Source organism: Eumetopias jubatus, unplaced genomic scaffold (assembly GCF_037043125.1).
Source record: "Eumetopias jubatus isolate StellerSeaLion01/CBP00866 unplaced genomic scaffold, mEumJub1_p1.0 scaffold_3, whole genome shotgun sequence".
Taxonomy (NCBI): domain Eukaryota; kingdom Metazoa; phylum Chordata; class Mammalia; order Carnivora; family Otariidae; genus Eumetopias; species Eumetopias jubatus.
Window position 1 is genome coordinate 114,495,092 of NW_028274809.1, and position 26,136 is coordinate 114,521,227.

The 26,136-nt window shown below is 39.4% G+C and overlaps 1 protein-coding gene across 4 annotated transcripts in view; it reads left to right on the top strand.

Moving 5' to 3' along the window:
• The first annotated feature begins 506 nt into the window (after window positions 1-506).
• Window positions 507-26,136, top strand: part of ZMYM2 (zinc finger MYM-type containing 2) — a 109,539-nt gene continuing 83,909 nt past the window's right edge. Inside the window, exons 1-3 of one of the 4 annotated variants that reach the window (XM_088021780.1) lie at window positions 507-725; window positions 1,851-1,916; window positions 5,826-5,839. In XM_088021780.1, coding sequence (XP_087877906.1) covers window positions 507-725; window positions 1,851-1,916; window positions 5,826-5,839 — 299 coding nt within the window. Of the gene's footprint in view, window positions 726-866; window positions 1,020-1,850; window positions 1,917-5,825; window positions 5,840-26,136 lie in introns of those variants that run through there. The other 3 variants (XM_028105324.2, XM_028105332.2, XM_028105315.2) reach the window with 3 other exon arrangements.

Consider the following 26,136-nt stretch of genomic DNA (forward strand, 5'->3'; position numbering starts at 1 on the left):
CCTCAGCACATTCGGGAACCCACTTCACGCGGTGCCCCGACCTCCCACTTTGCCTCGCTCCAGCCCCCGCCCGGGCTCGCCCCTCACGGGGGGCTTCAGGAACTGGACAGGGAGGGCGTTGGGGACATCGAGGCCGCGTCTCTCCTCGGGCAGGGTCATTGGGAGCGGCTCCAGGGGCCTGGGCGCCCAGGCCCGAACTAGGGCAGGCGGCCACGGCCTCAGTCTCTCGGGCTGTATCGGGCCCTGGAGGGTCCCCCGGACCCCGAGGCACCGAGCCGGCGGCCAGTGCCGCGGACAGCGAAACTCGGGCCGCCTGACCCTGACGGACCCGGGGGTGGGGGCGGGGTGGGAGGCGGGGGTAAGGAGGGGAGGGGACGCGGCCGAGGGCCGAGCGCTGGCGGAGGGGGGAGTGGAACGGCAACGCCGGGGGGTGTGGTTTGTGCCTGATGGACAGCCCTCCGGACCACCCCCTCCGGGGGGGTCCTGAAGGAAGGCAGATGTAGCCAATGGACGTGCCCGAGGCGCCCCGGCCCGCCCTCCCCGCCAGCCAATGGGGGAGCGGCGGGCGGGGCCTTCCCGGGCTCGGCCGCGCCGCCGCCTCCTCCGCCTCCTCCTCCTCACCAGCGCTAAACCCGGGACTGGACCGAGCGGAGTTGTGCGTGTTGCCGAAGAGGGGTGGGCCGGGGGAGGGGAGGTTCGTTCCGCGGAGCCGCAGCCAGAACCGGGTGAGGCTTATCCCCGCTGTCTTTCCAGTCCAGGTCCGCCGATAGTGGGGGTGGCTGGGAGCAGCGCAGCCTCGGGAGGAGGAGGCGGAGGCGGAGGCGACTGGGGAGGCGGAGATGGGTGAGGGCAGCCTCCGGAGCCTCCCACCGACCCGGGATTAATACCCCGCGGCGCGGCCGCCGTCGCCGCTGCCGCGTCGGGGCCTCGGGGGCTGCTCCGGGCTCCGCTCATGTCACAGGCGTCTTCGCGTGCGGCCCGAAGGGCTGCGAGAGTGAGGGCGAGGCCGGGAGGGCTGGGTGAGGCGGACGCCAGAGGCGGGGGGTCGCTCGGGGGGGCGGGGGCCGCCCGGGCCGGGGCGGTGGGAGGTCGCGGGGTATTTTTCCTTTCTTTCTTGCGGGGGGGGGTGGTGGTGGAAAGGTGGGGGGAGGGGCGCCTCAGTTCGTTCTCGCGCTCTCGGGGCTGCGCTCCCACCGTCTCTGCGGTAGCCTGAGGTCCCCAAGTTTTTCGGGGCGAGGGTGCTGCCTCTTCCCCCACTCGGTCCCTTCCGTCGCTCTTCTCTTCCCTGGGCTGCGCTGCGCGGCTCTTGCTCCTCACGTATTGTTTGGCTGGGTCTCTAATGGCGGACGGGGAGGCAGCGCTGCCGGTCGCCGACTGCAAGGGGGGGGGGCAAGTCTCGGGCCCAGGGCAACTGCTTGGGGCAAATATGGGAGATAGCAGCCCGGCGGTGACGTGAGCCGCCCCTTACCTCCGAATTGGTGCCGGGAGTGACGGGGATGACGCTGGGTGGGCAAATTTAGGAGGGAATACAATTCCCTTGCTGGCGTCGAGGCAACGTTTGCCCTTCCCCCCCTCCCGCCCCTTCCCAGTAGCAGGCTTGGTGCCCTCCAGCCTCCTCCCTCCAGATTTTGCCTTTCACGTGGGTTTTGGCCCCAGATATATATTTTGCGCGGTTTTGCTCTACTTTACGTAGGAGGGGATTGTTGGTCGCGGGCTGGGGAGTAATAATGGAAGGGCCAAACCTCCTTGACCTCTTATTCCCTTCTCGGCTTCCTCCTGGTGGAAAGGGCTTAGTTCTCCCACCTGGTTGGATGTTCTTGATCCATTTTTCATTTTTCCTCTTACCCCAGGACCAGGAATCGCCTTCAACCCTATCTGGTGCATCTTTGGCAGAAAGTGAGGAAAACACCCCCATTGTGAGTCCTTCGCCTCTAATTTGTTGATATAGAGGACGTTGTCAGGTTGTAGGGGTTCAACCATGGGACTTATCTATCCCCGTTGTTTTGAGGGGGAGGAGCTTTCCCTTGGGTGGCAGCTGCCCCCGGGGTGAAGCCTGGGTAATGGCTGGTGAGGCAGCTGGGAGTGGGCGCTGCTGTTTCCACCGCTGCAGACATCTCTCCTGCTGCTGCAATACCAACCTCAGCAACCAGACGACGGGCTCCTGCAGCTGCTCACGTTACCCGGGAGGAGGGGTGGTGCAAAGGAGGGCATATTTCTGGTGCCCTCTAGAGTTCCAAAGTGGGAATTGTAGTTATTTCGTTTTAAATGCTATGCATGCAACCATCTTTAATACTTTTTCTTTCTTTACAATGGATAATTGATTGTAGGTATTGGAAAAATAGAATCATTTAACTTTTTGTTTGTGTCTGATTTAAGTTCAAGAGTTGGTAGATCTCTACATGACTTTGCTTAGGAAAGGGCATGAAGTTCACTCTTCTAGTGTTCTAGTTTATCCAACTAGGTAACTAGCTACTGTGCTGATTAAACTACTCTACTGCTCCAGATAATCTCTTACTCGTCCATCTTCTGTGTTTAGTCTTCACTTGAGTCATTCTTGAATGTGTCACCTGAGTTATTGTTTAATGCTTGTAATTTGTTGGTTTTAAGGAACAGTCTTGTAATATGGTAGACCGTAAAATAAACATAACCAGTCAAAATTTCTGTCAATTCAGATTAGTTACAGAATATCAGTGAAGCTAGCACTCTGGACACAGTGTATTTCCTGAGCTCTGGACACATTGTATCTCATTGACAGTTGATATTGTAACTTGTAGCTCTTTGTCAGAGGTGAGTCATATAGTAGCTTATGCTTAAATATTTAGTCCCAAATGGATCAAAAGATAGTTAATAGATGATGAATATTTGCTGAATACTGATCTGAAAGATAATGTGAGGATGGCACCTTGTATTTTATTTTATTTATTTATTTGACAGAGGGAGACAGCGAGAGAGGGAACACAAGCAGGAGGAGTGGGAGAGGGAGAAGCAGGCCTCCTGCTGAGCAGGGAGCCCGATGCGGGGCTCGATCCCAGGACCCTGGGATCATGACCTGAGCCGAAGGCAGACGCTTAACGACTGAGCCACCCGGGCTCCCGGCAACTTGTATTTTAATACACAACATTCTAGGCTCAATGCAAGGCACTTTCATGTATTATTTCCTTTAATTTTAGCAAGTAGCCTGCAGAGTAATAAAAGTAGCACATGTTGAGCCCTTATTGTATGCCAGCACAATTCTAAGTTTTAAAAAAAATGTTTATTATGGAAACTTAAATTTATGAGTGAGGACAGTATGCTGAACCTTTGTGTACTTGTCATTTACATTCTATAATTATCAACACATATCCCAACTGATTTTTAATATGAATTAAGTAATAAATTCTCACAAAATGAGGTACTGTGTGGTAGTGTGATACTGTGAGAGACCAGTGATACATGTACTGTTTTTATTTCTAATTTGTAGAGGAAAAACAGGCATAGGGAGGTACCAGGTAGTAATAGTAGTATCAGACAACCAGTGTCATCAAAGTGCCTGAGTTCAGCAACTATGCTGTCCTGTTTTAAAGTACATAATATACTGGCTTTACACATTTGGAAATTGGAACAGTGAAAAAGCCAAGGTTGAATCCTCTCAGCTTATGTTCTTTTCCTAGAGAACAGGTAAATAGCAAATGTTTGAATCTTACTGAGTACCTTTTTAAAAAATAGTAGAATCACACAGTTATCATTAGATTATTTTACTGCCTTATTCAAAAACCGTCTATTTGAGGGGCTATGGGGTGGCTCAGTCGGTTAAGTATCTGCCTTTGGCTCAGGTCATGACCTAGGGTCTTGGGATTGAGCCCCACATTGGACTCCCTGCTCAGCAGGGAGTCTGCTTCTCCCTCTGTCCTCTCCCTCCACACCCCGGCTGGTGCGCGTGCATGCACACACATGCGCGCACACTCTCTATCTCTCAAAAATAAATAAAATCTTTAAAAAAATGTCTATTTGTATCAGAAGTCATATATTCTTTTTCAATATGCCTGTGCTCAGAGTCTATAAATGTTTCTTAAATACTGCAACTTGAATGAATATAACTTGTCTGATGAGTTTAAGGCTCTTTTCAGGTAGTAAGTCATTGATATAATGGATCAAGGATCAGATCTTTCACATAGAGGGGCAATGCTTATTTTATCACCACATATTTTCACAAAAGATTTAACTTTCTCAGATTTTTTTTTCTTTGTTCTTAATTGTGATGTTGATGGGGGAAGGCTGGTAATTGGTTATATTTAATAGACATTTGGAGAGGAGTTCATACAAAATGTATAACCAGGACTATCTATAATGTCAACACATAATACTAATGAAAGCCATGGTTCTTTCTGATAACATCAAAATGTGGTCCTTCTTATGCTTAATGATTTAGCTCAGAATTTAAAATTCCTTTGCTTAAAAAGACTAATGGTGCTTTAATGTGCCAGACAGTAAGGTGAGGATAACCTGATGATTTAATTGACCTTGACTAAATAAGTTCTTTATTATACTTATTATTGGGCACTTTATGTGAGTTAGGTGTTTTTATGTGTGCATACGAAGTGTTTCAGCAGTTAAAAATACTTAGTATATTTATGGCACCTTTCTTTAGTGCTTCCTTAATAGTATGTATGCCCCTTCTCCTCCCTGTCGTTTTATAGATTTTTTAAAAATAGAGTGAGAGCGTGTGTGTGCATAAATGGGGGGTGGGGCAGAGGGAGAAGGAGAGAATCTCAAGTGGACTCTGAGCTAAGTGCAGAACCCCACTTGAGGCTTGATCGCACGACCCTGAGATCATGATCTGAGCCAAAACCTGAGTCCCACGCTTAACAGATTGAGCCACCCAGGTGCCCCCCTGCCTGTCCTTTTAAAAACTTGGGGGACTTGGGGGAAGGATACAGGGTGGTCTCTACTTTTCCATGTTATATAATCTCATGAGGCAGACTTTTGTACCTCATGTGGTGAGACAACCCTGAATCACTCAGTTATCACACAGATGCTGATATAGGAATGATATAGGAATGTTTCAGGCTTTTGCATGGATATAGAGCTTGACGTATTGTCTTTGTATGGCAGTGGGGTTTTTTTTGTTTTTGTTTTTTTTTGAGAGGGAGAAGGATGGGGAGGGGCAGAGGGAGAGGGAGAGAGAGAATCTTAAGCAGCTTCCACTCTCAGTGAGAGCCTGATTGCAGAACTGGATCTTACAACCCCAAGATCATGATCCCAGCTGAAATCAAGAGTCTGACACTTGGGGCGCCTGGGTGGTTCAGTTTTAGGCATCTGCCTTTGGCTCAGGTCAAGATCCCGGGGTCCTGGGATCGACCCCCGCGTCGGACTCCCTGCTCAGCAGGAAGTCTGCTTCTCCCTTTCCTACTCCCCCTGCTTGTGTTCCCTCTCTCTCTGTGTCTCTCTCTGTCAAATAAATAAAATCTTAAAAAAAAAAAAAATCTGACACTTAACTGACTGAGCCACCCAGGCACCCCAGCAGTGTTCTTTTCTTAAAGATCATTCTATTTTGCCCTTGTTTGAGGTACAAAAGTGCGTAAACAATGCATTTGAGACGAAGTGAGTCTTACAGTCAGATACTGTAGTACTGTGATGGAAAGAATATATATGAAATACTGGGAGCTCTGTGTTGTCAGACTGTGGTATAATTAGAAATTTTATATTTTTTGTCTTTTAGGCATTAATATCTGTCTGCCCCATTAACAATATTAATGTATATATTACTATATTGAATAACATTTATTTTAAGAAGACTTTGGCATATTCAGTTTGCTTGTGTGTTTTTAGATGAACCCAAATGCAAGTGTTTTCTCCCACTGTATTCTCAAATAGTATTTGTGTAGGGCTTTTTAAGTTACTTTGACTCCATGCATTTTCCATTTTTTAATTTCAGTTGGTTAATTTTCTTCTATTCCTGTCAGGGAGTAGAACTGGGATTTAAGTCTTGAACAGGACTTTTGAACTCTTCATATGTAAACGTTCTTTTGCACAACTAATATGTAAGACCTATAGAGTTGTCAGTGAGAAAAATTGCTGTTGTATAAATCCATAATTTTTAACTATGGGACTCTGGGTAACAGTTGGATTTTGTTTTTTATTTTGGTTGTATACCAGCAAGAAAATTCTGTTTTACATAATTAGAGTTGCAAATTTTTTTATCTGCAAACTGTTTTTTAAACAGGTCACTTTGGCTTCTTAGGTTTCTGTTATTAAAATAAAAATGGGAAGGGAATTATAAGGGCCAGGACCAAACACAAACTTGGTAATACCATAAATTGGTCATCTTAAATGTGTTAAAATTTGGACAGTGAGCATATTTGTTTTGTTGCATATTTTAAAATCTATTAATTTTTTGCATCAAGTGTTATATAACACTTTGGAACTGCAGAAAAAATTTTTGTAAACCAATGGGAAAATCTATTGTGGAGTTTAAAAAGGATGTTTAGAGAGGTTTACAAAAATCACTTGGTCACATGACTAGTTTGGGATTTATTCTTTTGTTCTGTTTTATTTTTAACTTAATAGCAGTACATTGAAAGTTAGAAGTAATAAAATTTAAGAAAAATTCATGGTCCTTACATTGAAAGAAGTATATGAGTGTTGGGGTTTTATTTTTATCAATTTGATTACTATACTGTAAGTATTAATACTTAATATTACAAGAAATGATTTGAGAGTAAACTTTTGATATTAGGGTAAGTAGGTAATGAATATTTAATAGGTCTGGTTTAAGAAAAAACTTTTGAATATTTGTTTCATTATTACATGTTCTCTAGTTCTTGTTTATCCTTGAAGAGTTACATTACTGTTACAGAATTTTAACCATTGCTTTTTAATATCAGTAGACTGCCAAGGATCAGTTTTCTCCTACTTCTCCAGAGTGTTCTAGGTTTTTTTCCTCTGGTGTTCCTAGTGAATTTGAAGGTTGAATTTGTTACGTGAATTTAAAATTTAAAGGTTAAAAAAAATACACCTGAACTAATAAAATGTTACATGCCAATTACATCTTCATTAAAAAAGTTTTAAAATATTTTATTTTTTTTTTAAATTTATTTGAGACAGAGAATGAGAGAGAGAGAGAGCACATGAGAGGAGGGAGGGTCAGAGGGAGAAGCAGACTCCCTGCTGAGCAGGGAGCCCGATGCGGGACTCGATCCAGGGACTCCTGGATCATGACCTGAGCCGAAGGCAGTCGCTCAACGAACTGAGCACCCAGGCGCCCCTAAAATATTTTATTTTTAAATTATTGAATATTTAATATGGTTCTCATTTAAAATTAATATTAAATTCTAATTTAAGAGTAATTGTAATTTACTAGGAATAGAATTGTTGCAACCTCATTAAAAAATTGGGAAAGATGTTGCAATTCTTAGAGTAAACTTCTTTCTAACTACATTTAGGTTGGATAAGAAAAATACTTAAATGGCGATTTTAAGTAAGATTGTGGTGCTTAGTTACAGATTTCAGAGAGAAGAAAGTTCACAAAATGTGATATACAATGAGACAAATTCTTTAGTTTTTTTGCTTTATGGCAATGCCAATACTTTTGCTGTAGCCATATTATAAGAGTTTGGAACTGAAATTATGGTTTTGTAACTTAAAGAGACTTTTTTTGTAATACCGGAACAGTTTTATAATAATCATTTCTTTTTTTTTTTTTAAAGATTTTATTTATTTATTTGAGAGAGAGAGAGAGAGAGAGAGAGCACATGAGAGGGGGGAGGGTCAGAGGGAGAAGCAGACTCCCTGCCGAGCAGGGAGCCCGATGCAGGACTCGATCCCGGGACTCCAGGATCATGACCTGAGCCGAAGGCAGTTGCTTAACCAACTGAGCCACCCAGGCGCCCCTATAATAATCATTTCTAAGAGGCATGTCTTTTGACTAGAAAGTGTAGTATTTCTTGGACTATTGAGCCAGCTGGACCAGACTGAGAATGAGAATAGTTCAGGGTAATCAGGGCACTGCAGAAATCATTTATTCAACAATTTATATCAAGTAATGTTTATTATATATCAAGTAATCATAAAAAATATGTTGTTAGTAGTTGGCCAGCACTTTTTTTTTAAAGATTTTATTTATTTATTTGACAGAGGGAGAGAGACAGTGAGAGAGGGAACACAAGCAGAGGGAGTGGGAGAGGGAGAAGCAGGCTTCCCGCTAAGCAGTGAGCCTGATGCGGGGCTCGATCCCAGGACCCTGGGATCATGACCTGAGCCGAAGGCAGATGCTTAACGACTGAGCCACCCAGGCGACCCTGGCCAGCACTTTCTTTGGCTCAGTTTTGGAAGAGCATTTCATTTAGATTTCTAAGGCTACCACTCTAGGACCCTAATTTGGAATTTGTAAGATTTTGGTTAGGCCAGTAATGATCAGATTAGTGAATTTTGTTTCCAGTTCTGTAGAACTAAAGAAATACTGGAGTAGAAGTAAAAATTTAGTTTAAATAAAATTTTTATTTTATCCTATCTCTATTTGTATTTTTTTTTTCACAGCTTGTCATATTTTAATTATTTCAGTTTATTTCTGGCCCTAACGTGGTATTTAAATTCTTACATGTTCATAGTTCTATGTTTTTGAAGTAATGGAAGTTTTGTTTTTGTTTTAATTTGGTTATATAAAATCACTGTAAGATTAAGCTGGTTTTAACTTTACAATTTTATTATTTATTTATTTATTTATTTTTAGAGAGAGAGGGTGCATATACTTTCGAGTAGGGAAGGGATAGGGGGGAGAGATAGAATCCCAAGTAGACCCCACGCCCAGTGCAGAGCCGGACGGGGCTCCATCCCATAACCCTGAGATCATGACCCAAGCTGAAATCAAGAGTTGGACACTTTTTTTTTTAAGATTTTATTTATTTATTTGAGAGAGAGTGCGCACGCACACGAGGGTGGGGGAGGGGCAGAAGGAGAGGGAGCAGCAGACTCTGCTGAGCAGGGAGCCCAGCTTGGGGCTTGATCCTAGGACACTGGGATCTTGACCTGAGCCAAAGGCAGACAGTTAACCGACTGAGCCATCCAGGCACCCCTTAACTTTACAACTTTAATTACTATGAATATAGTCTCACTTTGTTTTTTTATTTTTGTTTGACTCTCTTAATATTACATAGTTCTGTTTCTTAAATAAGTTTTAACTCCTGCTTAGTAAGTCATTTCATTCTATATCTGAACAGTTTTATGTTGCATATCAAAGAGAAACTTCTTTTCTAGTTAGTCTTTGTCTTCCATGACCCAAACTCCTGATTTCTATTATTTTTTCTTCATTTGTATATTACATTTTCCATCCTTATGTCATTGCTCAGCTGGTTTCATCCTATCTTCCTCCTGGACTTTAGTGTTCATTTGTTTTTCCCATTTCTAACTGCTTTTACATTTAGAAAAAAAAAATACCACACAGTATCAGTACTTTTTTTGCTCTACTGGTATGAGGCATATCCAAATTTTAGTAAACTTTTGAATTTGCTGAGAGCATGGAATGTGGGTGTGGCTCTAGTGGTATGTTGGTGCCTCACATGGAAGGAGAACTAGTGGGACTTAATTTGAGTTTTTTCTGCCTAATAAAGTTAGTTTTGTTACTTGATGTTGCTAGGGGATTTGCAGTGTGACATGAGTTTGGAGCCAAAGAGACTGGGGTTCAAATCTGCCCTTGCTTATGAGGGAACTTTTGGGATGATGAAAGTTTTCTTAAACTAGATTGTGATGATAACTGCATAAGTGTATAAATTTACAAAGAACTGTCAATCTTTCCACGTAAAATGAGTGAATTTAAAGATTTATTTATTTTAGAGAGAGACAGAAAGTGCACTAGTGGAGGCAGGGGCAGAGGGAAAGGAAAAGAGAGAATCCTGAGCAGACTCCCCATTGCAGGGCTCGATCTGAGGACCCTGAGATCATGACCCTAGTGAAATCAAAAGATACTCGCCTGATTCAGGGAACCCTAAAATAAGTAAATTTTTGTTGTATGAAAACTATGCCCCTCTAAAATTGTTAAAACCAATTTCGCTCTACCATTTATTTACCAGTTTGTGATCTTTAGTAAGTTATTTAACCTCTGAGCCTTAGTTTACTCAACTGACAAATGAGTAAATGCCTGCTTTTCTGTGATTGCTATGAGATAAAAATTAAAAATCATACAGAGTATGTGACTGGCCAATAGGTGCTCAGTTAATAGCTGCTAAGATTCTTAATCTGAATGGACCAAACATCGTGAATTTTTTTGCCACCATTGGTAAAATAAACTCACTGAATGCTCATCTGATAGTAGAGGGAAGGAAAGCTTTCTCTTCACTGATTTCTTTCTGCCTGCTCCTGTTAGTCTATAAGTGTGCTAAAGTGCTCTATCCTTCGGAATCTCTGCGGAATCTTTCCACACCTCCTAACTGCTTCATTTTCCCCTTATTTTTCTAAAGAAAATTTCACTGATTTGTGCTCGCAACACTATACCAAATCTGTATTTTTGAGGTTTCTAATGATTTAATTGTCAAATCCTTAAGTGCTTCTTTTTTTGTCTTAATTATCTAGCATTTGAAATTTAATATTCCTTGAAACTGATTTCTGGGACTGCAAACTTAATGTGGTCTTATACTTCTATCTCCTTTACTTCCTCTCATGTGGCTCAAATGTTGAGACCTTTAAGAGTTCTTATGTCCCAAAGCACTCAGGTCCCTCTAGTTTTGTTTTGTACATTGACTGTAGTCCATTGTGTTCAGTAATAGGGAGTTATATTTACAAGGCGACTTTCATCCTATTCCTTATTCCAGTCTACAGCCAGATTAATTTTTCATAAAGCCCAGTCTGATCACATTGCTCACTTTGTAAAAATTTGAGAGATTCTTGTTGGCATGTGAAACAAAATAGGAACTAAGCTTTAAAACCCTTAAAAAGGGCGCCTGGGTGGCTCAGATGGTTAAGCGTCTGCCTTCGGCTCAGGTCATGATCCCAGGGTCCTGGGATCAAGTTCCGCATCAGGCTCCCTGCTTGGCAGGGAGCCTGCTTCTCCCTCTGCCTCTGCCTCTTTCTCTCGCTGTCTCTGACTCTCATGAATAAATAAATAAATAAAAACATTAAAAAAAATAAAATCCTTAAAAAGAAGAAATCAATTAGGAAATGTGTTATATGTGATTTTTAATAGGTTCTCAGTGTTGATTTTGAAGAGATAATCATGTAAATGAATGAGTGTAAACAATGAAGCACAATAGGTAATATAGAGACATTAGTAGTTACTTGCATGTCAGACCAGGACAGTCCTTAATATTTTGGTTATAAAAATAAAACATGCCCTTAAAATCTTAAAGTACTAAAAAATGTGATATAGAAAGTGGAAGTTCCCCCAGTCCCATTTTATTTGAGATGTTTACATTTTTAAATGTGTATTCCTATAATTTTTCCCTGTTATTCATACTAATATTTTGCATGTATATTATTATTATCAATAATTGACATTTCTACACAAGTCTGACATTCTTGTAATTCCTTCCCTATCCTTATGTTGCAAAAATCTTCAGTTGATTAACGTTTGAATTCTAGTGGTTGATGTATTAGAATAGTTCATAAGTCTCAGTTCTTTGTAATTGAGGGATAATGTGGTATCATGAAAGGTATGTCCACTTAGGGCACAAGCTGGTTTTGCACCTAACGGCGACGGTAGAACATAGGGAAGCTACCTGCTTACACAAAATAGTTTATTCATCTGCAAATTGGGGTAGTAACAATAATAATATATTTAAGATACCTATTATAAGGTAAATTTTAAGGTTGTTGTGATGAGTATGCTACCAAGTATGTCTTTTATAAATGGTAGTTAGTGTTTTATTAGCAATGTGATAAAATTCAGGGACAAAAAAGTAGAACTCGAGTCATGAAGGGGTTGAATAAAAGGTATAAACTGAAATAAGACTGTGCCTTTGCTTCAGAGTTTTACATACTTACTAGATAGTTCGGAAAAAAAACATTGAATTGTAAATGATGGGTAGGATTGTCTATTTACTTTCTGTAATTTGTCTACCAAAGGGGAGGAAACGCAGATTTTCTTTGGTATACTCTATTTCTCGTTGTATTCCTTTCATCTTAAGACCAATCAATGAACATCTGAAGAACATATCTCTGGGAGAGGATGCTGGTAAAAATTGTCATGAGTTTCAGGGCGCCTGGGTGGCTTAGTTGGTTAAGCCTTGCCTCTGGCTCAGGTCATGATCCCTGCGACCTGGGCTCCAGCCCGGTGTTGGGCTCCCTGCTGAGTGGGGAGTCTGCTTTTTCCTCGCCCTCTGAAACCCCCCCCAACTTGTGCTCTTGTGCTCTTTCAGATGAATAAATGAAAAATCTTGTCATGAAAAAAATTATGAGATTTGAATCTTCAAAAACAGAGGGAATAGATTTTTCTTTAGTAATAATCTGTATTGGACAAATAGATTCTTAGTACCTGAAGCCTTTTTGAATCTGTGATCTCATTTGCTTATTGATGCAGTATTATTGTTTCATTAGGTTAGACGGGTCTTAATCATGGGACTTCTGAACTCGTGTAAACAAAGTATATTCTTTTTGTAAAGCCCTTTATTCCATCATGTTAAAAAACTGGGTAAATTTGGTATCAGACAGTCATTATACTAGATCATAGATTTGGAATACCAAGTGTTTTAAGAATAAATGCATGTTTCCAAATTAACGTACATGGTTGAAGTTTACTTGTTTTATTGTAGATTTTAAACTACCTATGGAGAAGGAGGTGTGGGTTTATTTAACTTTCTTGGTGAAGGGTTAAAAAGGGATAGGGCATGATAACCTTTTATTAGGGTCTAAGATTAAGCCGTGTTACTAATTAGGTAGATTGGAAATGGAAGTAATAAAAAGTCATGACCAAAGACACAGGGCAGAGATTTTTATTATTTTGTCTTTTGAAGACATTATTTTAATTTCTTGTTTTATAATGGGTAAACTGAAGCTCAAGGGTAAAATGATTGTTTTTTGGGCCATAGGAAGGGAGGGATAGATAGAGCTAGAATTCAGTTGTAGGGAGGTGATGGGGTGTAGCAGCAAAAAACCAAAGAAGAACCCACAGAAGTTATTTGTTACCTTCCTTTATTAGAAAAAATATTCATTCAGTAATTATTCAGGCATTATGTTAACTACAGAGGATACAGTGATAGACAATAAACATAGGTCTTTGCCCTCATGGAACATACAGTCTAATGGGGGATAGATACAGTTACAAGTAAACAAAATTACAGACTGGATAACTGCAGCTGAGGAAATGTGTGTGATGATGCGAGTATAATAAGGGAGAATTTATTTAGACCAGAGATGGGTTAATGAAGTGTTTGATGGGGAAGGCTCTTGAGAGAGTGACATTTATTTTTATTTTTTTAAGTTTATATTGTAAATTCCAGTTAACATACAGTGCGATACTAGTTTCAGCTATATAATACAGTGATCCAACACTTCCATATATTACCCAGTGCTCGTCACATTAAGTACACTCCTTAATCCCTATCACCTATTTTATTTTTTAAAAGATTTTATTTTTATTTATTTGACAGCACAAGCAGGGGGAGCCGGAGGGGGAGAAGCAGGCTCCCTGCTGAGCAGGGAGCTCGATATGGGGCTTGACCCCAGCACCCTGGGATCATGACCTGAGCCAAAGCAGATGCTTAACTGACTGAGCCACCCAGGTCTCCCCCACTCCCTTACCTATTTAACCTATCCACCTCCTTTCTGGTAACCATCAGTTTGTTCTCTATAGTTAAGAGTCTGTTTTTTGGCTTGCCTCTCTTTATTTTTTCCCTCTGTTGGTTTTGTTTTTTAAATTCCACATACGAGTGAAATCATATGGTATTTGTCATTCTTTGACTTATTTCGCTTAGCATAATACTCTAGCTCCATCCATGCACATGGCAAGATTTCATTCTTTTTTATGGCTGAGTCACACACACACACACACACACACACACACACACACACACACACACACACACACACACACACACACACGTATCTTCTTTCTCCAGTGGACACTTGGGCTGTTTTCATAACTTGACTATTACAGATAATGTTGCTATAAACATTGGGGTGCATGTATGCTTTTGAATTAGTATTTTTGTATTCTTTGAGTAAATACCTAGTAGTGTGATTGCTGGATCGTAGGGTAGTTCCATTCTTTTTTCTTAAACGTGTTACTTTAGAGAGACAGAGAGAGAGTGCATGCACATGTGTGCACAAGCATGGGGAGGAGCAAAGGGAGAGGAAGAGGAAGTCTCTAGGAGACTCCATGCTGAGTGAGGAACTTGACATGGGGAGTGATCACAGAGTCTTGAGATCATGACCTGACCCTAAACCAAGAGGTAGACGCTTAACCTACTGAGCCATCCAGGTGCCCCAGGGTAGTTCCATTTTTAACTTTTTGAGGAAACTCCGTACTGTTTTCCAGAATGGCTGCACCACTTTGCATTCCCACGAACATTGCAAGAGGGTTCCCCTTTTCCACATCCTCACTAACACCTGTTGTTTCTTGTGTTATTGATAGCCATTCTGTCAGGTGTAAAGTGATAATCTCATTATAGTTTTGATTTGCATTTCCCTGATAATAGGCGATGTTGAGCATCTTTACATGTGTCTGTTGGCCATCTGTTTGTCTTTAAATGTCTGTTCATGTCTTGCCCATTTTTTAATTGGATTGTTTGTTTTTTTGGGTGTTGCGTTTTAAAAGTTCTTTATATATTTTGGATACTAACCCTTTATCAGCTACGTCATTTGTAAATATCTTCTCCCATTCCAAAGGTTGCCTTTGCCTTTTAGTTTTGTTGGTTGTTTTCTTCACTGTGTAGAAGCTTTTTATTTTGTTGTAGTCCCAGCATTTTTTAATTTATTTTATTTCTTTTTAAGTAAGCCCTAAGCCCAACGTGGGGCTTGAACTCAACGACTCCAAGATCAAGAGTTGTATCCTCTACCAACTGAGTCAGCCAGGTGCCCTTTAATAGTTTATTTTTTATTTTGTTTCCCTTGCCTCAGAAGATGGGGGAGTGACATTTATACTGAGACTGGAAAGACGTTCAGAAGAGATTGTTTCAGACACCGTGGGACAAGGAGGGTTTTGGACCCTTCCATGAACTAAAAGAAGACTTAGTTTAGCAGAAGCCTAATGGGCAAAGCAGTGGAGAATAGTGCGGAAATTGAGCCTAGCATGTAGGCAGGGATCAAACGTGGCAGGAATCTTACAAGTCGGGGAAAATCTTAGATTTTCTCCTAAGTACACTGGAAAGCTATGTAAGAAGTGATTGGTATAGTCTGATTTAATTTTTTAAAGGATCTTTGGGTATTCTGGGAAATATGGTAGGTAATGTCAGTTATCCAGAAGCAAAATGGTGAATTTTTATGGCTAGAGGTATATCAGGAGAGATGGATCAAAGTGGACAGTTTCAATATTTATTTTGGAAGTAGAATAGGACTTGGGGATGACATGGCTGTAAGTGAAGAAAGAAAAAATTAAGAATGACCTGAAGGTTTCTGGTATGAGTAGCTAGACACATAATTTCCCTAAATGGCAGACTGGAGAATGTGTGGTTATGAGAGTGAAAGAGCAAGTTAAAAGTACTAGATGTAGGAAGTAGGCAGTTCAGGATTTTGAAACATCTTGCTTGAGATAAATTAAGGAGACTAGGGTATTGGTAATATTTAAAAATAAGAGAATGGATGAGATCCACAATAAAAGTGAAAGTTACTTGAAAGTAACTTGCAGTTAAATTGTGGTCCTATGGGAAAGAAATTATTCCATATGCCTAGAAATTCTGTGCCCTAGAGATAACCTGAATGAGTTGATTTGTTTATTAGATCAAAGGGATTTTTGTTTAGACTCTATCATAACTCTTGAATGGATTTTTAGTATATTAATGAAACAATTTTTATCATTTTCTAAAGCCAGAGTAGCATCATTTTAGATATCTGATGAAGATATGTTAAAAAACTTTTGTGACTAGATTGTAAGCATCATGAAGGCATTATCTATCTGTTACGTCATCAGTCATTGGTCTGCTGGCCCCTTCCCTCACTTCCTCAGAGATTAGTAGTGGTATTATCAATTTAGTGTTGATTACTTCAAATTCTTTTCTGTGTACAAACTAACATGTACCCATGAGAATTATATAGTAATTTCATGTGTGCATTTTAAAATCATGTGTACTATACATATCTTTCTCCAACTTTTTTCACTTAGTGGTATGCCTTAGATATCTTTGAGTTGGTACATGAAGATCTACCTCTTTTTTTAACTGTTGTGTGATATTTCATGTGATAGATTTAATGTAGTTTAGACATTCTAGTGATGGACGTTTAGTCTTTTTGCAATGTTTCATTATAATGCTACACAGAATATATGTGTAGTAGTTTCTCTGGGTTCATGCGTGTTTTTGCTAGGGGGAAGTTCTGAGAATAGATGTGAGAATAGGAATTGCTGAGTCAGAGTATATACATATATGTCCTAATAGATAACTGTCAGATTGTCTTCCACTGGACCACTATATTGATTGCATTTCCACTAGTTTCTCCACATTCTTGTGAACACTGGATATTATCAAATAAATTTTTGTCTATTTATTTATTTATTTATTTTAAAGATTTTATTTATTTGAGAGAGCGAGAATGAGAGAGAGAGAGCACATGAGAGGGGAAAGGGTCAGAGGGAGAAGCAGACTCCCTGCTGAGCAGGGAGCCTGATGTGGGGCTGGATCGGGGGATTCTGGGATCATGACCTGAGCCAAAGGCAGATGCTTTATCCAACTGAGCCACTCATGTGCCCATTTGGAAAATTCTTTATCTCCTTCAATCTTAATGGAAAACTTTGCTGGGTAGAGTAATCTTGAATGTCAGTGTTTTTCTTTCAGCACAAAAGTTTTTAATTTTGATGTCCAATTTATCTAGTTTTTCTCTTATTGCCTATGTTTTTAATGTCTTGTATCCAGGAAATGGATGCTTTGGACAAATCCAAAGTCATGAAGCTCTCTGTTTTAAGAGTTCTGTAGTTTTAGTTCTTTAAATATAGGTATTTGACCCATTTTGAGTTAATTTTTATATATGGTGGAAGGTAAGGGTTCTATTCTCTCTCTCTCTTTTTAAAATAACTGTACTTTATCATTGAATGGTCTTGGCATCCTTGACAAATCATTAGACCAAATATCTGGAGATTTCTTTCTGGGCTCTCTGTTCTATGCCATTGTTCTGTATATTTGTCTTTATGTCAGTACCAAGCTGTTGTGTTTTTTTTTTAAGATTTTATTTATTTGACAGAGAGAGACACAGTGAGAGAGGGAACACAAGCAGGGGGAGTGGGAGAGGGAGAAGCAGGCTGTGGGGCTCAATCCCAGGACCCTGGAATCATGACCTGAGCCGAAGGCAGATGCTTACGACTGAGCCACCCAGGCGCCCCAGTACCAAGCTGTTTTAATGTACTGTAGCTTTATAGTAAGTTTTGAAATCATTCTTGTCCCTTGAGATCCATGTGGATTTTGGGATGACACTGCAAAAAACATTTGGGTTTTGATAGGGATTTCATCAAATCTGTAGATTGCTTCAGGTATAGTATTGTCATCTTAATGTTAATCTTCCAATCCATAAACATAAGACATTTTTCCATTTATTTGTGTCTTTATTTTTCTTTCAGCAATGATTTGTAGTTTTCAAAGATTTATTTATTCATTTTATTTATTTGACAGAGAGAGACACAGTGAGAGAGGAAACACAAGAAGGGGGAGTGGGAGAGGGAGAAGCAGGCCTCCTGCTGAGCCTGATGTGGGGCTCGATCCCAGGACCCTGGGATCATGACCTGGGCCGAAGGCAGAAGCTTAACAACTGAGCCACCCACGCGCCCCTGTAGTTTTCATAGTACAAGTCTTTCAACCTCTTCGGTGAAATTTATTTCTATGTGTTTTATTCTTTTTGATGTTATTGTAAATTGAATTGTTTTCTTAATTTCCTTTTTGGATTATTCATTGTTAGTGTGTAGAAATACAACTGATTTTTCATGTTGATTTTGTATTCTGAAACTTTGCTTAAGTTTTCCACTATAAGGCTGCCTGGGTGGCTCAGTTGGTAAGGCATCCAGCTCTCGATTTTGGTTCAGGTCATGATCTCAGAGTTGAGATTGAGCCCCAGGTCAGGCTCCATGCCCAGTTCAGAGTCTGCTTAAGATTCTCTTTCTCCCTCTCCCTCTTGCCAACCATCCCCCCTTAAAAAAACAAAAAACAAAAAAAAATTATGTCATCTGCAGAAATGATTATTTTCCTTTTTCTCTTTGGATTCCTTTTATTTCTTGCCTAATTGCTCTGGCCAGAACTTCCTGTAATATGTTGAATTAAAATGATGAAAGTAGGCATTTGTTCATCATTCTAATCTTAGGGGAAAAGCATTCCATCTTTTACCATTGTGATGGTAAAATCTATTTTTTTTTCCATATATGGCCTTTATCATGTTGCAAAAATTTCCTTCTCTTGCTAGTTTATTATTTTTATCATGAAAGCATGTTGTGTTTTGTCAAAATCTTTTTTGCCTCAATTGAGATGATGATGTGTTTTTTTTCCCCCTTCTGACTATAAATATGGTATATTATTTTGATTTTCTTAAGTTGAATTACCCTTGCATTCTGGGATAAATCCCACATAGCCATGATATATAATCTTTTTATTATGCTCCCGGTTTTGATTTGCTATTTTGTTGAGTTTTATATCTATATTCATAAGGAATGTTGGCCTCTAGTTTTCTTGTAAGGTCTTTGTCTGGATTTGGTATCAGAGTAATGCTGGCCTTATAGAATGAATTTGGAAGTGTTCTCCCCTTCAGTGTTTTGGGACCAGTTTGAGAAGGATCAATGTTAATTCTTCAAATGTTTGGTCGAATTTATCAGTGAAGCTATCTGTTCCCGGATATTTCTTTGTTGGGAGACTTTTGATGACTGATTTAATCTCCTTGCTTATTGTAGTTCTATTTAGATTTTATTTTATTTAATTTTAATTTTATTTTATGTAATCTCTGCACCCAGTGTGGGGCTCAAACTCACAACCCCAAGATTAAGAGTTGCATACTCTACTGACTGAGTCAGCCAGTCACCCCTAGATTTTATATTCTTTCTTGAGTTAGTTTTGGTAGTTGTGTATATCTAGGAATTTGTCCATTTTATCTTGGTTATCTGATTTGTTGGCATACAGTCGTTTATTGTGCTCTCTTATATTTCTGTAAAATCAGTAGTGAGGTCTTATTTTCATTTCTGATTTTAATAATAATACTTTTGTTTCTTAATCTAGCTAAAGATTTGGTAATTTTTTTCAAAGAACTATCTTTTTGTTTTGATGATTCTCTATTTTTTCCCCTCTATTTGGTTTATCTGTGCACTAATCTTAATTTCATCCTTTTTGCCAGGCTTGGGTTTAGATTGCTCTTTTTCTGGCTTCCTAAGGTATAAAGTTTATTGATTTCAGATATTTTATTTATTTATTTTTAAAGAGTTTATTTGAGGGAGAGAGAGAGAGCTAGAGAGAGCACAATCAGGGTGAAGGGCAGAGGGAGAAGCAGACTCCCTGCTGAGGAGGGAGCCTGATGCAGGGCTTAGTCCCTAGACTCCGGGATCATGACCTGAGTTGAAGGCAGACCCTTAACTGACTGAGCCACCCAGGTGGTCTGATTTCAGATATTTTTAAATGTAGGTGTTAATACATGTAAATTTCCTGCTGAGCACTGTTGTCACTGCACCCCCATGTTTTCATATGTTGTGTTGGTGTTTTCTTTGGTTTCAAAGTGTTTTTTTCATTTCCCTTGTGATTTCTTCTTTGACCCATTGATTGTTGAAGTGTGTTTAATTTCTATTTCTGATTTTCCATTTTTGCTTCTATTTTGATTTTTGGCAGTTTTTATTTCATATAGTTTGTGCACTCTTGTGTATATGTATATATATTTATATCTTCCTGATGGGTTGAATCTTTTATAGTATATAGGGGCTTCCTGTGTCTCATAACCTTTTTTGACTTAATGTTTATTTTGTCTAATATTAGTATATCTATTCTCTTCTCTGGTTACTATTTGCGTGGAGTGTCTTTCCTATTCATCTACTTTCGGTCTGTGTCTTTGTATCTAAAGTGAGTTTTCTACACAGCATATACATAGATCCTTTGTTTTTTTTTTTAATCTAACCTCCCAATCTTTGTCTTTAATGTAATTTAATCTATTTACATTTATTTATTTATATATTTATTTATTTATTTATTTATTTATAAGATTTTATTTATTTATTTGACAGAGAGAGACGCAGCGAGAGAGGGAACACAAGCAGGGGGAGTGGGAGAGGGAGAAGCAGGCTTCCCCTGAGCAGGGAGCCCGATGTGGGACTCGATCCCAGGACCCTGGGATCATGACCTGAGCTGAAGGCAGATGCTTAATGACTGAGCCACCCAGGCACCCTAATCTATTTACATTTAAAATAATTATGAATAAGGAAGGATTCACCTCTGCCATTTTGCTATTTGGTTTCTGTATGTCTTCTGTGTCCTTCCCCCCCATGCCATTTCTTCTTTACTGCCTTCTTTTGTGTTTGATTAACTTTATTCTAGTGTACCATTTGATTCCCTTTACTGTGTATAGTTTAAAATGTTTTTTTTCGTGGTTATCTTAAAATTAAAATCAACTTAAATTTACAATTTATTGGAAATAGTACCAACTTAGTTTCAGCAGTATGCACTCTCCTGTTATATATTTCTGTTCTCCCCCGTATTTTTCTCAGATTATTATCTTTATATGTGTATTTATTAACATACACTGATAATTGTTGTTTTATCTATTTGTCTTGTAAATCATAGGAAAAAAGTAATTATAAACTAAAAGTACAGTAATACTGGCTTTCTTTTGATTTATATAGGTAATTTCACTTATGTTCTTCATTTCTTATGGCTTCAATTTACTTAATGTGTTTTTATTATTGCCCAAAGGATAGCATTTTATGCAGGTATGAACTCCCTCTGCTTTTGTCTATCTAGAAATGTCTTAGTTTCTCCTTAATTTTGGAGGAATTTTTTGCTGGATATAGAATTCTTAGTTGACTTTTTTTTTTAAGATTTTATTTATTTGGCAGAGAGAGACAGAGAGGGAACACAAGCAGCAGGCAGAGGGAGAAGGAGAAGCAGGCTTCCCAGGGAGCCCAATGCAGGGCTCGATCCCAGAACCGTGGGATCATGACCCGAGCCAAAGGCGGATGCTTAACGACTAAGCCACGCACGCGCCCCTTAGTTGACATTTTTTTGTTGTTGATTACTTTAAATGTCATCCCACTAGCTTCTGGCTTCCATGGTTTCTAATGAGAAATAAGCTGATAATCTAAATATTATTATTGATGATGAATATTATTATACATGATGACTTCTCTCTTAAAATTCTCTATCTTTGTTGGCCATTATGTGTCTTGTGGGTGTCTTTGAGTTTATCTGGTTTGGAATTTGTTGAGCTTGTTGGATGTGTATTGTATTTAGGAGTTTTCATTATTATTTCTTCAGATATTTATTCCTGTTCCTTTTGTTCTCTTTATGATACAGATATGTTGGTATGCTTGGTAATGTTTTGTAGATCCTTCTGGCTCTCTCCATTTTTCTTCCCCTTTTTTCCTGTTCCTCAGATAGGATAATTTCAATTTTTCTTCCTTCCAGTTTACTGATTCTTCTACCTGTCCAAATCTGCTGTTGATATCTCTAGTGAATTTTTCATTTGTTACTGTATTTTTCATCTCCAGAATTTTTGTTTACTTTTTTATAATTTGTGTCTGTTGGTATTTTCATTTTGATTATGCCTTGTTTTCTGATTTCTTTTAGTTCTGTCAGTGTTTTCCTTTAGCTCACTGAGCATATTTAAGATAGTTGATTTAATGTCTTGACTAGTTATTCCAAAATTTGGGATTTCTCAGGAATAGTTTGTCATTCTTTTATTTCTGTGAATAGGACTTACTTTTCTGTTTCTTTGTATGTTTTGAAGATCTGTTCCGTTATTCCTAGTGAGCTAGTGACCTGACAAAAATTTCCTTAAATGTTTGCATGAAAAACAATGAAATAAAGGGTCATGTCTCATTAAATCTGATAGATGCTGCTGGGAAAGCTCTTACTGCCCAGAGGGCTGAAACCAAGAGAAGCATCTGCTTCAGACCACCCCAAACACAGTTCCATAGTTTTTAGACATTCCTCACTGCTGGTCCTCTGACCAGCTAGACTTTCCAGGAATGCAGGATGCTATCCCCATAGCCAAGTTGGGGTGAGGAATGGCGGATGATTGCTGGTTCATACATTCTGCTCACTTACGAAGCAACTTCTTCCTGAAGCACTCTCCTGGTTGATACGAGTATTCACTGGGGTTCCAGGGATCTAAAGTAGTTGGTGCCAATCGCTCTGTCCAGCTCCATGGTTACTTGTGTAGAGGGACCCATATCTAGAACTTTCCACTCTGCCATCTTGTTGATACCTGTCTTGATTTATTTTTCATGTCATACTTAAGAGGACCAGTTGCCTTGTTCTTCTGAAAATTTTGTGCTGATCAGGTTACTTTTTGCCTTAGGACAAATGAATGTTAACTACAAGTTTAATTTCATTTGTAATCTAGTCATTTAAAAAGTTTCTTTAGTAGGTGTTTAGAGTTTTACCTTTTTGAGGTCTTCTAAGTGAGTCACAATGAATCCATGCTCTTCTCTTTTCTCTCTTCTAATATTTCTGATGCTGTTGAATTCTCCCCTGTTCTACTTGTCTTTGTAGGTTTGTCTTTTTTTTTTTTAATCTCTGTATTTAGTTGGTCGTTTGATGGAAGGAAAGTTTTGTATCTGTCTCCAATTGGCCATCCAATTAATTTTTTTTAGAGATTTATTTATTTTAGAGAGAGGGGGAGAGAGAGAGTGAGCATGTGAGCAGGGGGTGGGGCAGAGGGAGAGAAGCAGACTCCCCACTGAGTGCGGAGCCTGACCCTGGGCTTGATCTCATGACCCTAAGATCATGACCTGAGTAAAAAGAGTTGGAAGCTCAGCCAACCAACTGGAGCCACCCAGGAGCCCCCCCGTCCAATTAATTTAATATTCTGTGCATTAATTTTGTATCCAGTGCTTCATTAAATTATCTCACTGCGGTAGTTTTTCATGTAAATATTTTTGGTTTTTGAGGTAAAAATTAACCTAATTTACATGTAATGATAATTTTTCTTTCAAAAAAATTTTTTTCAGATTTATTTATTTATTTGAGAGAGAGTGCACAAGTGGGAGGGGCAGAGGGAGAGGGGGAGAGAGCATCTCAGGCAAACTCCCTACTGAGTGTGGAGACCAGTGTGGGGCTCAATCTCATCACCCTGAGATCCTGACCCTGAGGCTGAGCCAAAATCAAGAGTTGGACACTTAACCGACTGTGCCATACAGGTGCCTCTCTTTTCAAATTTTTATAAAATAATTGCATTGGCTGGTACTTCTGGAAGTGATATATAGTAATAAAGAATATCCTTATCTTATTCTTGACTTTAATAATAATGTTTTTACTATTTCACATTAAATTTGGTGATATCCTTTGGTTGGTATTTTATATATGTATTTATAAATCCATCTATTCCTATTTTAAAAAATATTTTATTAGTGCATACGCACATGTGCATGCACAAGCAGGGGAAGGGGCAGAGGGAGAGAGAGAATCTCAAGCAGACTGCACTGAGCAGGGAGCCTGACATGGGGCTCAATCTCACCACCCTGAGATCATGACCTGAGCCGAAATCAAGAGTTGGCACTTAACGGACTAAGCCACCCAGATGCCCTTATTCCTATTTGATTAAGAATTTTTCTTTTTTTTTTTTTTTTTTTAAGAATTTATGTATTTATTTGACAGGGAGAGCCAGAAAGCACAAGCAGGGGGAGCAGCAGAAGAAGAGGGAGAAGCAGGCTCCCTGTTGGGTGGGGCTCGATCCCAGGACCCTTGGATCATGAACTGAGCTGAAGGCAGACACTTAATTGACTGAGCCACCCCAAGAATTTTTATTCTGAAAATGTAAAATTTGCCAATTTGACTCAGAACTATCGAAAGTACCCATGATCATGTATTGACTAACCTTTGCTGTAGAGAAGAATTCACCTTAGCTTTCTTTTTAACACGGTACCTAGAAAGCTCTTGGATAGGCTTTTATCAGTGAGAAAATGATAATTGTTTTTCTTGAATCATTTTGAAGTGCTTTCTGTTCTGTTCTTTTTTTTTTCTTTTAAGATTTTATTTGCCAGAAAGAGAGAGTACAAGCAGGGGGAGTGGCAGGCAGAGCAGGCAGAGGGAGAGAGAAGCAGGCTCCCTGCTGAGCAAGGAACCCAATGCAGAACTTGATCCCAGATGCAGGACTTGGTCCCAGGACCCTGGGATCATGACCTGAGCCTAAGGCAGATGCTTAACCAACTGAGCCACCCAGGCGTCCCTGAAGTGCTTTCTTTGTGATTTTCTCTGAATGTTCATAAGCTTTTTCAGCAAGTGCTAGTACTTTATTGTTAGGAATGTCAACATTTATATATATTTATATATTTTTTAAGATTTTATTTATTTATTTGACAGAGACACAGTGAGAGAGGGAACATAAGCAGGGGGAGCGGGAGAGGGAGAAGCAGACTCCCCACTGAGCAGGGAGCCTGATGCGGGGCTCGATTCCAGAACTCTGGGATCATGACTTGAGCCGAAGGCAGACGCTTAACGACTGAGCCACCCAGGCACCCCGACATTTATATTTTAACTACCACATTTTCTTTGTTTTTTTCCACGAGAATGTTAAGTATTGTATTAATTGATTCTTGTTGAATCAAAATAAAGACCAAATATGACTGTAAAGCATTCATAATTTGTGATGAACGTCGTAGTTTGTTTGGGCTGCTACACTGAATTACCAAAGACAGCAAACATTTATTTCTCCCCATTCTAAAGGCTGGGAAGTCTAAGATCAAGGCTGTGGCAGATTTGGTGTCTGGTGTGGGACAGCTTCCTGGTTCATAGATGGATTGCTATCTTCTCACTGTGTCCTCACATGGTGGAAGAGGGAAGGGAACTCTCTGGGGTGTTTTTTATAAAAAGGGCACTAATCCCTTTTTTTATAAAAAGGGATCCACCTTTGTGTCCTAATCACCTCTCAAAGGCCCTGCCTCCTAAGACCTTCTTAACATATAAATTTGGGGGGAACACATTCAGTTTGTGACATTGATGGAATATCAATGGAATATCAATATTAGAAACTTACTGAAATCTTGGGGTAAAGGCAAAAATTCCCTGGTAATTGTTTAGGAGTGAACAGTGCTAATTGATTTTCACATCTGGTTATCTTTTTGAATTCTAAGAAAAAGCCTAAGAACTATTTTTATACCATTTACTCTAGGGAAAATTGAGGCTCAGAGAAGTAAAGGAATTTGCTCAGTGTAAAATAGGTAATTAGAATGGATGATGCAGAAAAGTGGCTAAATGGAATAGATTTTACATATATAATGTAGAAGTGGTCAACTTTTAATCACATTTAATTAGGTCAACTTGTAGTCACATAAACAGTAAATTGAGTGGTGATTGAAACATATTCTCAATGACATATAGAAGTGGCCAAATATATTTATAGTATAGGATTTGAAAACAGTTGTTATAGTTGAGTAGATACTCTGTTTTCAGAAGTGGATTACTGCAGAGAGCTAACTGGTAAAGTTCTATTCTGAGCTGCAGTGTTTTCTTCTGATTGATATCTAGCACTGCCATCAGAGGGTATTATGAAGTCAGTTCTAGCTTTTCTGTTTTAGAAATTGTCTTCTGTTTTAGGTGTGCTAAAACCCTAGAAAGGATCCAGAGAACTCGTGCATTAAAAGCCTATGCATTTCATAACATCTGTATATTTATGCCTTCCTTATTCCTCTGAAAATTGCTGTGTTGATGAGGGTACTTCCTACCTTGTGGCACATGAATATTAACTTCAAGTTCAACTTCATTTCTTCCATTTGATACTTGTGTAGTTTGAATATTGATTTGGTTATTTTATTGAATTTTTTATTAAATAAGATCTGTGCTATATTATTTTATTGTTCAATACTTAATTACATATTATGTATCAGTAGGAATATTCAGAACCTAATATCCAACT